This window comes from Salmo salar, chromosome ssa11, assembly GCF_905237065.1.
Source record: "Salmo salar chromosome ssa11, Ssal_v3.1, whole genome shotgun sequence".
NCBI lineage: Eukaryota > Metazoa > Chordata > Actinopteri > Salmoniformes > Salmonidae > Salmo > Salmo salar.
Window position 1 is genome coordinate 31,805,204 of NC_059452.1, and position 14,504 is coordinate 31,819,707.

Here is a 14,504-nt window from a genome sequence, read left to right on the forward strand (position 1 = left end):
TTAATGTGAGTCTGGAAGGAGAGTTTACAGTCTAACCAGACACCCAGGTATTTGTAGTTGTCCACATATTCTAAGGAAGAACCGTCCAGAGTAGTAATGCTAGACGGGCGAGCAGGTGCGGGCAGCGATCGGTTGAAGAGCATGCATTATGTTTTACTTGCATTTAAGAGCAGTTGGAGACCATGGAAGCATAGTTGTATGGCATTGAAGCTCGTCTGGAGGTTTGTTAACACAGTGTCCAAAGAAGGGCCCCGGGTGCATGGGTCCCCCAGGTACGTCCCTATGGTGGTGACGGTTGACACCATCACACCTGTCACAAAGGGAAGCCATAAGCTTAGCCAAGCAAACGAGGCCACGGAGCAGGGGTCCGAAGCCCTGGGAGAGCTTATGTTGTGACCCGCTTGGAGGAAAAGGATAAATTACCCAGTACCGCTGCAAAAACTGGGGAAGACCCGTGTGGGGAAAAACAGGCTGTTGCTTCACCTCACGCTGTGCCCCTCCCCGCTGTCGTCCCTTAGCACGAGGCAATGCATCAGGAGAAGGACCCCATCGTTGTTCGGGGGCAGGTGGGTGGCGACGGTCCGTCTGCTTTGGACCCGGGGCCTGAGGAGGCGGTATGAACCGTCTCAGGGTCTCCCGGTCCGTACGAACCTTATCGGTCTGCTCTAGAATGTTATCTATCCTTGGGCCAACGTCAGAACTGGGGTGATGGGGTGAGGGGCAAATGTGCTCTGGAGAGCAGCTGGCAGACGGGATTGGGGCAGCCAGACATGGTGCCAGAAGGTAACCACCTGCAACATGGCCCGTCCGTTGGCGCGGGCCACATCCCTCTGGAGCAGGGAAAGCATGCGAGACACCTCCCATCACTTCCCGGAGGAGCTCCTACGTCCTACGTGCCATGCAGCATGGCCGCATTGTACCTCTGGGGGGGGAGTTCCGCCCTGGCAGAGGCCCAGCTCTCCTGCTAGGCCTCGCAGAACTCTTCAAAGAGGGGGACAGATGGAGAGTCCTCACTGTCCACCAGTTGATGTCCAGTGCAGTGGCTACCCAAGTGAGTAGGCCTCTCATAGCCTCTCGAGCTGCTGGGGGCGATGAAGCCCTGCTGGCGGCTTCTGATGGCCTGTCAGCCTGGTAGCCCCGCTCACGTGGTGAACAGTGCCAGCATCGTCCCCCAGGAACAGCCTATCACTGGCCAACAGGGAACAGCTGTCATTGCCATCGAAGCTATCAACCTCCTGATGCAGGGCATGCGCCCTCCGTTCAAGGTGGTCCCAGCGGTCCGAATCATGCCCCCATCCAGGACTGGCAGGAGATGGGCTCTGCCTGCGGTGGCTCTGGCCACGCTTCCTTGGAGGGGTACTGGGCCCAGTAGAGGGACTAACAGCTCGCTGCCGCACCACTCCTGAGGGAGGGAGCTCATCCCCAGCCTGAGCCCCAGCCTGGCCGACCCACTTGCGCATGGCCTCCAATCGCGCCAGGTGCAGGCGTTCTAAGAACACCACACAAAACAGGCATCCAGAATGGCTCAAACTCAGGCAGTGCATACACAAGGTATGCGGATCCCCAGGGGATGCCACCATCACACCTGTCACACAGGGAAGCCATAAGCTCAGCCAAGCCAACAAGGTCACGGAGCAGGGGTCCGACGCACTGGGAGAGCCATGTCGTGACCAGCTTGGAGGAATAGGAACCCGTGAGGGATAAATTACCCAGTACCTCTGCAAACACAGGGGGAGACCCCTGTGGGAAAAACAGGCAGACAAAAAAACAGCAATCAGGTAATGGATTTGATTTATGTGTTTTGGTTTTTGTTTTACGCCAACTGCGATTTTTACCTATCAGGTTTAATATCCAAGCAGAAAACGTGATGGACTATAACTCCGCTAAGGAACTCCACAGTTAATGTCTCAACGTAGTGGCAGCCCACCACCATACTCTTACATTCTGCAGGAGAAAGAACAAGAAAACCCGTGTAGGGTAATTAGCAGAGAACCTGCGCCTATAGCGTGGGGACAGCATGTTAAAACAATTCACAACACACACAAAACAAGCCAGTCGGCAAGTTGTGTAAGGTAAATACAGTTTGTGGCAGCAAGAGCCACCAATATATTAATGGATGCACACAGAGTCGTAGTGTAAAGCTAAGGAAACACAAGCACGACAAATCACAGGCGGAAGATACAGATCAACTGCGCGCAGCGAGTGGAGCACTCAAGAGGAGGGTCTGGCCATGTGGCCAGCTGCTCCATGCTGCAAACAGCCAGTGAGTATACTTCCACGCAAGATATTACACTTACCAAGCGAACTTCAGAAAGTTTGTACCTCAAACCATACGGACGTCCGCCGAGAAAATGAAAGAGAATGTGTGTCGCGGCCATGGGGTCTATATGTAGGGGCGGACCCCAGCCATGACACAGGTGTAAACGGGAGTAACTCTGTAAATCCTCACCTTGGATGTATCCCTCCGCTGCAGAGTGATACCAATGTATTGGAGTGATCCAATATAGTGAAACACAACGCGGCCCAAGCGCGAGACAGCTAGCCAGGGGAATGGTGAGAGCTGAGAGATAGAGAGGTATCACTGCCTGATCAAAATGGCCCAAATTGAGGGATGCAATTTGAGTTTAGTATAATTATAATAAAGAAATTAATGACAACAGCCTAGAATAACGACCCTACCCAACAAAGAAAATAATACTTCTTTGTTGTTGATGTTATTGTATTTGAGCAACAATGTGAGGAGGATAATTCAGATGAGGGCAGAGAGTCTGGGTGTGTGAGAGAGATGAGTTGCCCATCCCCCCCATTAGGCCAGCTGCTGTATTCAGAATGAACAGAGAGTGGTGTGTGTTGGTGTGGTGTGAATGACTGATACCCTGAAGTGTCCGAGTCCTCAGGGTTACTACTATCACATCCATCCACACAGCAGAAGAAGGAGTGTGTGGATATATTAGAAACATATAGAAAGATTGTGTTAGACAGACCGGCAGTGTATTTCCATCTGTCTGCAGACATGACTATCCATACTTAGGATGCATTCACCGCTGCACAAATGAAGTCTTTCCATAAAAAGTGAAATGTCTGTGTGCATTGCTAATGCCTTTTAGTCTAAGTGTGGAAGGGTGTGTCAAATCAGAGGTTTTCCCAGAGGGTGTGTGTGCTTTTATTTGTACGTACAGAGGTCTAGGGAACACTCTTCTTTTTGTGTCTCTAACCAATAAACGGTTAGTTCAGAAGGTTCTCCGCTGCATACGCAACACACACACACCAGTGTTTCCCACAAGTACATAGATTAGCCAGCCAGGCACCCTGGTTCGGGGGTTCAATTTCTTAATTTTTTTTGCCTAAGGAGCTCTATTCTGCTGGCCTCTCGTACAGTCTAATACCATGATATCATCCGAAATGCACAGCGAAATTATGAAATATTTTATCAAGTTTACCTCCCAGATTGGAAACATTTGTTGTGATATTGTGTAGAGAGAAATGTAGATTTTTGGGTGTAGTTACCCTTTAATTAAAGTGCACACCTAGGAAGAGGCTGCTTAGCAGTACGTGTAATGGGAGTTTACAAAACAAATACCCACTGGATTGATAACATGATTATTTGTATCATTCTGCCAGGTAAGCATAGGCTACTTTGTAGTTAACATTTAATTGAGAAGGTTTTTGGGAAAGCCTTTCCATCTACCAGAAGACTGTTCTCATTAACAGCATCACTAAAGGCTATACAAAGTGGTAGATGCGCGCACCGCACACTCAGACAGGAGCATTCTCTTTGGCTCTTCAGAAAGTTACAGGAAATAGGAATCACTGATGCCTTCTGTTCATGTCTTAAGATAAACTTGGGCAAATTATGAATGTAATATTTATTTAGTTGATTCCCTACTAAGGTCAATACATTTTTTAATATTGTTGAATTCTGTTTTAATGCCTGGATTCCATGAGGGCCCTAATGATCATTTGTGGATCAGAATGAGGCTCTCCACTACCTATTGTTCCTGCAGTGATTCACCATCTTCATTGAATGTTTTCATAATTTATCTGAAGATAATCAAACAGCTTAGGCCTACAGTAGCCTATACAGTGCCTTCAGAAAGTATTCATACCCCTAGACTTATTCCACAATAGTTTGTGTTACAGCCTGAATTCAAAATGGATTAAACAGATTTTTTTTCTCTCACCCATCTACACATAACACCCCATAATGACAGTGAAAACTGATTTTTTTGTTGTTGACATTTTTGCTAATTTATTGAAAATGAAATATAGAAATATCTAATTTACATAAGTATTCACACCCCTGCGTCAATACTTTGTTGAAGCACCTTTGGCAGCGATTGCATCTGAGTCTTTCTGGGTAAATCTCTAAGAGCTTTCAACACCTGGATTCTGAAACATTTGCACATTATTCTTTCCAAAATTCTTCAAGTTCTGTGAAATTGGTTGTTGATCATTGCTAGACAACCATTTTCAGGTCTTGCCATAGATTTTCAAGCAGATTTATGTCAAAACTGTAACTCGACCACTAAGGAACATTCACTGTCTTCTAAGCAACTGCATTGTAGATTTGGCCTTGTGTTTTAGGTTATTGTCCTGCTGAAAGGTGAATTCATCTCCCAGTGTCTGGTGGAAAGCTGAATCAGGTTTTCCTTTAGGATTTTTCCTGTGCTTAGCTCCATTTACGTTTATTTTGTATTCTGAAAAAGTTACCAGTCCTTAACAATTACATGTATACCCATAACATGATGTAGCCAAGACTGTGCAAGAAAATATGGAGAATGGTACTCAGTAATGTGTTGTATTGGATTTGCCCCAAACATAACACTTTGTATTCAGGACAAAAAGTGAATAGCTTTATTTTCAGTATTACTTTAGTGCCTTGTTACAAAAAGGATGCATGTTTTATTCTGTACAGGCTTCCTTTTTTCACTCTGTCAATTAGGTTAGTATTGTGGAGTAACTACAATGTTGTTGATCCATCCTAATTTTTCTGCTATCACAGCCATTAAACTCTGTACCTGGTTTAAAGTCACCATTGGCCTCATTGTGAAATCCCTGAGCGGTTTCCTTCCTCTCCAACAACTGAGTTAGGAAGGACGCCTGTATCTTTTTAGTGAGTGGGTGTATTGATACACCATCCAAAGTGTCATTAATAACTTCACCATGCTCAAAGGGATATTCAATGTCTGTTTTCTTTTACTTTTACCCATCTACAGTTGAAGTCGGAAGTTTACATACACTTAGGTTGGAGTCATTAAAGCTCGTTTTTCAACCACACCACAAATTTCTTGTTAACAAGCTATAGTTTTGGCAAGTCGGTTAGGACATCTACTTTGTGCATGACACAAGTAATTTTTCCAACAATTGTTTACAGACAGATTATTTCACTTATAATTCACTGTATCATAATTCCAGTTGGTCAGAAGTTTACATACACTAAGTTGACTGTGCCTTTAAACAGCTTGGAAAATTCCAGAGAATGATGTCATGGCTTTAGAAGCTTCTGATAGGCTAATTGACATCATTTGAGTCAATTGGAGGTATACCTGTGGATGTATTTCAAGGCCTACCTTCAAACTCAGTGCCTCTTTGCTTGACATCATGGGAAAATCAAAAGAAATCAGCCAAGACCTCAGAAAAGCAATTGTAGACCTCTGCACACATAGACAACAGCCACCCTCGAAGCATCGTTACCCATCGCTCCACTAAAGCCACGGCCCTTGCAGAGCAAGGGGAACAAATACTTCAAGGTCTCAGAGCGAGTGACGTCACCGATTTGAAACGCAATTAGCGCACACCCTGCTAACTAGCTAGCCATTTCACACCGGTTACACTCACCCCCCTTTTGACCTCCTTCTTTTCCGCAGCAACCAGTGATCCGGGTCAACAGCATCAATGTAACAGTATAGCTTCCGTCCCTCTCCTCGCCCCTACCTGGGCTCGAACCAGGGACCCTCTGCACACATAGACAACAGCCACCCTCGAAGCATCGTTACCCATCGCTCCACAAAAGCAGAGCAAGGAAAACAACTACTTCAAGGTCTCAGAGCGAGTGACGTCAGCGATTGAAACGCTATTAGCGCGCACCCCGCTAACTAGCTAGCCATTTCACACTGGTTACATGAAGGTACCACGTTCATCTATACAAACAATAGTACGCAAGTATAAACGCCATGGGACCACGCAGCCATCATACCGCTCAGGAAGGAGACGCGTTCTGCAGGGGCGGAAATCCCGGGGGGGACGGGGGGGACACGACCCCCCCATCCTGGGAAAAATATGATTTGTCCCCCCCAATATATCACTGAAACATAACTATGTAATTTAAATAATATTAATAATACGCAATGAAAGCAATTGTGCTGATTATAGACACTTAATAGCGCGTTTTTAAGTTTCAAAAGATTGCGACCCCCCCGCCCTTTGCCTCACAATGGTTTGATCCACTGCCAGTTCCTTAGTTTGCACGTAACTGCCGTGAGGTTCATCCAGTCAATCGCGCACACACACACTAGCTGAATATGCAGAGCTAGCGCGCAAATATTAACTATTAAGCTAGCTAGTACCTATTCCATTTATGTGGCGTCGTCAAAGATGGAATCAGCATGCAGATGATGTAAGTTAGTGCTTCAAAGTCCCTGTGATAAGGTTATAAACTGAAGTCCAAACTGAACAGAACTACACTCTCTTCTACCATTGTCTTAAATATATTTAATGGTCTCGTTGCAAAAGCTAAATTGTTGCAAGGGAACTTTTATTTATTTATTTTATTTCACCTTTATTTAACCCAGGTAGCAAAGATTATAGCAAACACCACTGAAACTGAATTGGTGCTCGCTAGCTTTGCAAATTCAGCTATTGTTGGAAGCCAGCCAATATGAAACAAACTATTAAAATTACAAAAGGTTGCAGCATATGTTGTGTAAATGGTGAACTCATACAGCTGTCAACTCTTGTCATTTTAATCCGTTTCACATTTGCTAGCTACCTTTTTAGATCGAAGCCCAAATAGAATGATTGAAGATGATAGAAGCCCATCTCCTACTGTAAATAACCTACACACTGTGTGTGTAGCCAGCCAGCCAGCCAGGTAGAAAAATGGCAGAAAAATAAAAGACGGACATCAGAGTATTTTTCAATACACCAAAACGCATAGTAAGAACCCTAGTAGCCTAATATCTCAAAGACTAGTTGATTAAATGTTCATAAGAAAGAAATGAAATTCTAATGGAAATGTTTCACAATGATGTCATTAGGCAGAGCAGGCAACAGATGGCACACAGACAGCAGAGTTGGGGACAGATATGCAGGGACAGACTGGCAGAGACGGAGTCTCAGGTAAGTTTGTTGAGTCTTTGTTTGGCAACATTATGAAAGGTTCTCAATTGTTTTGACTTGTAAAATAGGAACATAATTGGAAAATGCCATGGATACCCCCACTCTCAACTTAAACTGGTGACTGAACTAAGATTTGTTAAAGGCAATGGTATTGCTATTGTGATTAGTTGTGTAGTTTTGGGTACCGGTAGTTAGGAGTACGGCAAACACCTTTATTTCTTTGGTTCCTCAATATACATTTACCATATTACAATGTAGGCTATGTGTTACAGCACTACTTTTGGTGTCCCCCTCAGGAATTGCTCTTGAGAAAATTTCATGTAATTGTCCCCTCCAAAGTGGATATCAGATTTTCGCCCCTGGCGTTCTGTCTCCTAGAGATGAGCGTACTTTGGTGTGATAAGTGCAAATCAGTCCCAGAACAACAGCAAAGGACTTTGTGAAGATGCTGGAGGAAATGGGTACAAAAGTATCTATAGCCACAGTAAAATGAGTCCTATATCGACACAACCTGAAAGGCCGCTCAGCAAGGAAGAAGCCAATGTTACACTGACTGACGAGAGTCACTCTCTTTAGCATCACTGTCTGGTATCGTTACCATGTACATTACATGGGACGTGAGAATTCACTAGCGTCATGCTTCCTCCCTCCTCCATGTAAAGAAATCTGACTGCAACCAACCACAGCGCAGACATTGAACCGGCAGGCCGTGGGACAGACAGCAGACTGCGTTTCCTTGTCATCATTCACTTTGTGACTGACAGGCACATCAGGCTAGCAAATTGAAACTTTTAAATGAAAAGTAGCCTAGTTAATATGAAGTGAAAAAGTAGCCGGCTGAAAATGAGTCTAATCGTCTGATTAGCCGACTGCTGGCGCGAATGGAAAACACTGCACACACACACACACACACACACAGGGTGGTATTGTAAACTAGGTTTGTCTCCTGTCTGCTCCGGCCGTGGGAGAGTCAGAGGACCCAATATTCTAGAGGGAAGCGGAAGGAGGGAGAGAGGAGAAAGAAGGCAGGTAAAGGTACAATGAAGAAACGCATAGCTTAGTAAATCAAACCCACAACCCAGCTGTTGCCAGTACCAATAACTATAATTCTGCTGTTGCCAGCACCAAACCCACAACTCAAAGGGTTAAGTTTAGGTCTAGCTTACAGCATGACGTTACTCTGTTGGAATGAACGTCAGCTCATTCTTTCTCACTATAGAAAAATGAAAATGATCTCTCTGCTGTCACGGGTTGGTGAACAGAGTGTGTCTGGTCATCAGGCTCCAGTACTCAGTCAGGTCTAGCCTAAAGGGCATTAGGGAGAGCTCAGAGAAGAATACAGCATCTCTCGGCTCAAAGCTAAACACACTTTCCTCATGCTACTGATCAGTCAGCTAGTAGGACAAACTGCTGGACCATTTCATAATTGTGTGTCTGTGTGTTTTCCTCGGACGCTGATACGGGACATGTGCATTAGATTACCACGGTAACTCTGTTATGGTAATTGAGCGGAGAAGTCGTGTCCACAGTGCTATCTACATGACATCCTGCTGCTACACACACACACACACACACACACACACACACACACACACACACACACACACACACACACACACACACACACAAATACACACACACTCAAATACAGACACAGACAGGTAGACATGCCTTGTTCTGTAGTGTGTGTGTGTGTGTGTGTGACTTTCTGGGCACAGTGTTTGGAGCAGTAGTAAGGGACCAAAGGCATAGTAAGAGGCCAAAGGCTTAGTAAGGGGCCAAACTGCTTAGTACTGCTCCAAAACCGCCATAAAAAAGCCAGACTACGGTTTGCAACTGCACATGGGGACAAAGATCATACTTTTTGGAGAAATGTCCTCTGGTCTGATGAAACAAAAATAGAACTGTTTGGCCATAATGACCATCGTTATGTTTTGAGGAAAAAGGGGGAGGCTTGCAAGCCGAAGAACACCATCCCAACCGTGAAACACGGGGGTGGCAGCATCATGTTTTAGGGGTGCTTTGCTGCAGGAGGGACTGGTGCACTTCACAAAATAGATAGCATCATGAGGAAGGAATATTATGTGGATATATTGAAGCAACATCTCAAGACACCAGTCAGGAAGTTAACGCTTGGTTGCAAATGGGTCTTCCAAATGGACAATGACCCCAAGCATACTTCCAAAGTTGTGGCAAAATGGCTTAAGGACCACAAAGTCAAGGTATTGGAGTGGCCATCACAAAGCCACCTACTCGATCCTATAGAACATTTGTGGGCACAACTGAAAAAGTGTGTGCGAGCAAGGAGGCCTAAAAACCTGACTCAGTTACACCAGCTCTGTCAGGAGGAATGGGCCGAAATTCACGCAACTTATTGTGGGAAGCTGGTGGAAGGCTACCTGAAACGTTTGACCCAAGTTAAACAATTTTAAAGTCAATTCTACCAAATACTAATTGAGTGTATGTAAACTTCTGACCCACTGGGAATGTGATGAAAGAAATAAAAGCTGAAATAAATAATTCTCTCTACTATTATTCTGACATTTCACATTCTTAAAATAAAGGGGTGATCCTAACTGACCTAAAATAGGGAATGTTTACTAGGATTAAATGTCAGGAATTGTGAAAAACTGAGTTTAAATGTATTTGGCTAAGGTGTATGTAAACTTCCAACTTCAACTGTACCAATAGGTGCCCTTCTTTGTGAGGCATTGGAAAACCTCCCTGGTCTTTGTGGTTGAATCTGTGTTTGAAAGTCACTGCTCAACTGAGGGACCACACAGATAATTGTATATGTGGGGTACAGATATGAGGTAGTCATTCAAAAATCATGTTAAACACTTATTGCACAGAGTGAGTCCATGCAACTTATTATGTTGACAAGTTAAGCACTTTTTTGTTGTTGTCCTGAACTTTTATATAGGCTAGCCATAACAAAGTGGTTGAAAACTTATTGACAGCTGTTTCATTTTTAATTAATTAGTAAAAATGTCCCCGAAAAATACTCCACTTTGACATTATGGGGCATTGTGTGTAGGCCATTGCAAAACATCTAAACTTAATACATTTTAAATTGAGGCTGTAACACAAAAAAATGTGGGAAAAGTCAAGGGGTGTGAATACTTTCCGAAGGCACTGTACAAATTAGGGAGCCAAATGAACGGCTCTCTCACCGATGCGATTCGGTATGTTACACTGACTGACGAGAGTCACTCTCTTTAGCATCACTGTCTGGTATCGTTACCATGTACATTACATGGGACGTGAGAATTCACTAGCGTCATGCTTCCTCCCTCCTCCATGTAAAGAAATCTGACTGCAACCAACCACAGCGGAGACATTGAACCGGCAGGCCGTGGGACAGACAGCAGACTGCGTTTCCTTGTCATCATTCACTTTGTGACTGACAGGCACATCAGGCTAGCAAATTGAAACTTTTAAATGAAAAGTAGCCTAGTTAATATGAAGTGAAAAAGTAGCCGGCTGAAAATGAGTCTAATCGTCTGATTAGCCGACTGCTGGCGCGAATGGAAAACACTGCACACACACACACACACACACACACACACACACACACAGGGTGGTATTGTAAACTAGGTTTGTCTCCTGTCTGCTCCGGCCGTGGGAGAGTCAGAGGACCCAATATTCTAGAGGGAAGCGGAAGGAGGGAGAGAGGAGAAAGAAGGCAGGTAAAGGTACAATGAAGAAACGCATAGCTCAGTAAATCAAACCCACAACCCAGCTGTTGCCAGTACCAATAACTATAATTCTGCTGTTGCCAGCACCAAACCCACAACTCAAAGGGTTAAGTTTAGGTGTAGCTTACAGCATGACGTTACTCTGTTGGAATGAACGTCAGCTCATTCTTTCTCACTATAGAAAAATGAAAATGATCTCTCTGCTGTCACGGGTTGGTGAACAGAGTGTGTCTGGTCATCAGGCTCCAGTACTCAGTCAGGTCTAGCCTAAAGGGCATTAGGGAGAGCTCAGAGAAGAATACAGCATCTCTCGGCTCAAAGCTAAACACACTTTCCTCATGCTACTGATCAGTCAGCTAGTAGGACAAACTGCTGGACCATTTCATAATTGTGTGTCTGTGTGTTTTCCTCGGACGCTGATACGGGACATGTGCATTAGATTACCACGGTAACTCTGTTATGGTAATTGAGCGGAGAAGTCGTGTCCACAGTGCTATCTACATGACATCCTGCTGCTACACACACACACACACACACAAATACACACACACTCAAATACAGACACAGACAGGTAGACATGCCTTGTTCTGTAGTGTGTGTGTGTGTGTGTGTGTGTGTGTGTTGTGACTTTCTGGGCACAGTGTTTGGAGCAGTAGTAAGGGACCAAAGGCATAGTAAGAGGCCAAAGGCTTAGTAAGGGGCCAAACTGCTTAGTAAGGGGCCAAAGACTTAGGTAATTTTGTGGTTGAGGAGAGTCCTGTAGCTTTAGTTAGCTTGAGTGTGTTTGCTCCTGTGTGTGTGAGGGAGAGAAGGAGTGTGTGTGTGTGTAGAGCTGGGCGATATGGACCAAAATCCATATCATGATAAATTTACTGAATTATCACCAGAATGATAAGTTTATAACATTATGTGCACCACAGTTATTTAAAAAAATATTTCCCTTAACTACTATTAGCAAACGTATTTAATTTCAAACTTCACACTTCTCTAGTAGGGTGCTATAGGTTATTTATCATGATGAACAATATCAGCCAAATGTCCACGATAAGTGGTTGGTTTGGTCGGTGTGGATCATTTTTGGTTCTTCGTCCCAGCTCGTGTGTGTGTTTGAGCGAGTTTTTGTCTGCCTCCGTTCTCATGTGACTGAGGGGTGGTAGTCTGGGCTGGGAGGGCGGGAGCTGGGCTGTTTGACTGAAATCTGGGTCGTCCAATGACAGGGTTGGACCAGAGCAAAGTAGAAGGCAGAGGGAGAGAGACAGAGTCCTGATCACTGTCAGACACAATGGGAATATTTCATCTGTCTGCAACGCTATAACCATCACTCTAATCCATTCACCTCCCTCCGCTGGCCAGGTGTGTGGCAGGGAGTGTGTTGCAAGGTGTGTGTGTGTGTGGGGCCGGGAGGTGAAGAGGAGGGGGCAAAGTTTAAGATAAGGCACTGGGATCTGCTGAGGCGTGAAGATGAACGAGAATCAGGAGTTGGATTATATGTTTGTCAAAGTAAGTTCACTTCCTTTCACTTGGCTTGGCTTTGGTTGTTTTATTTCTCTATTGTGTTGTAGTAGAACGTTTCAGGCCTGTGTGTGAGAGCGTGGCCTGTCCAGTAGCTGTGTGAGTTGGAGACAACATGGAGGTCAGACACACCCTGGTCTGCACTGATCTGGTGTCCTAACTAGCCAAAATCCCCTGTCTCTCCTGTACCAGGAAGGGTTGTTTGTCTGTTGAAGACTGCATCCTAAATGGAACCCTGTATGGCATCCAAAGGGCTCTGGTCAAAGGTAGTGTACTTTATAAGGAATAGGGTGCCATTTGGGATGATACCACCGTGAGTGTTCCAGTAGTCCTTGGTACTTCAGCCAACACAGGAACAACAGAGGGCTGCCCAACAGGAAGACTGTTTCACACAGTTAGGAGCACGATCTAAATTATCATACAGTGAGGAAAAAAAGTATTTGATCCCCTGCCGATTTTGTGCGTTTGCCCACTGACAAAGAAATGATCAGTCTATAATTTTAATGGTAGGTTTATTTAAACAGTGAGAGACAGAATAACAACAAAAAAAATCCAGAAAAACGCATGTCATAAATGTTTTAAAATTATTTGCATTTTAATGAGGGAAATAAGGATTTGACCCCCTCTCAATCAGAAAGATTTCTGGCTCCCAGGTGTCTTTTATACAGGTAACGAGCTGAGATTAGGAGCACACTCTTAAAGGGAGTGCTCCTAATCTCAGCTTGTTACCTGTATAAAAGACACCTGTCCACAGAAGCAATCAATCAATCAGATTCCAAACTTTCCACCATGGCCAAGACCAAAGAGCTCTCCAAGGATGTCAGGGACAAGATTGTAGACCTACACAAGGCTGGAATGGGCTACAAGACCATCGCCAAGCAGCTTGGTGAGAAGGTGACAACAGTTGGTGCGATTATTCGCAAATGGAAGAAACACAAAAGAACTGCCAATCTCCCTTGGCCTGGGGCTCCATGCAAGATCTCACCTCGTGGAGTTGCAATGATCATGAGAACGGTGAGGAATCAGCCCAGAACTACACGGGAGGATCTTGTCAATGATCTCAAAGCAGCTGGGACCATAGTCACCAAGAAAACAATAGGTAACACACTACGCCGTGAAACCCTGCAGCGCCCGCAAGGTCCCCCTGCTCAAGAAAGCACATATACATGCCCGTCTGAAGTTTGCCAATGAACATCTGAATGATTCAGAGGACAACTGGGTGAAAGTGTTGTGGTCAGATGAGACCAAAATGGAGCTCTTTGGCATCAACTCAACTCGCTGTGTTTGGAGGAGGAGGAATGCTGCCTATGACCCCAAGAACACCATCCCCACCGTCAAACATTGAGGTGGAAACATTATGCTTTGGGGGTGTTTTTCTTTTAAGGGGACAGGACAACTTCACCGCATCAAAGGGACGATGGACGGGGCCATGTACCGTCAAATCTTGGGTGAGAACCTCCTTCCCTCAGCCAGGGCATTGAAAATGGGTCGTGGATGGGTATTCCAGCATGACAATGACCCAAAACACACGGCCAAGGCAACAAAGGAGTGGCTCAAGAAGAAGCACATTAAGGTCCTGGAGTGGCCTAGCCAGTCTCCAGACCTTAATCCCATAGAAAATCTGTGGAGGGAGCTGAAGGTTCGAGTTGCCAAACGTCAGCCTCGAAACCTTAATGACTTGGAGAAGATCTGCAAAGAGGAGTGGGACAAAATCACTCCTGAAATGTGCGCAAACCTGGTGGCCAACTACAGGAAACGTCTGACCTCTGATTGCCAACAAGGGTTTTGCCACCAAGTACTAAGTCATGTTTTGCAGAGGGGTCAAATACTTATTTCCCTCATTAAAATGCAAATCATTTTATAACAATTTTGACATGCTTTTTTCTGGATTTTTTTGTTGTTATTCTGTGTCTTACTGTTCAAATAAACCTACCATTAAAATTATAGGCTGATCAT

At 44.8% G+C, this 14,504-nt stretch overlaps 1 protein-coding gene across 13 annotated transcripts in view; it reads left to right on the forward strand.

The window, feature by feature from the left end:
* Nucleotides 1-14,504, forward strand: part of LOC106595398 (unconventional myosin-Va) — a 98,759-nt gene that overhangs the window by 7,246 nt on the left and 77,009 nt on the right. Inside the window, exon 1 of one of the 13 annotated variants that reach the window (XM_045689357.1) lies at nucleotides 12,280-12,536. The exons of the other annotated variants lie outside the window; for them this stretch is intronic. Coding sequence (XP_045545313.1) covers nucleotides 12,498-12,536 — 39 coding nt within the window. The 5' untranslated portion in view covers nucleotides 12,280-12,497. Of the gene's footprint in view, nucleotides 1-12,279; nucleotides 12,537-14,504 lie in introns of those variants that run through there. 13 annotated transcript variants of the gene reach the window in all.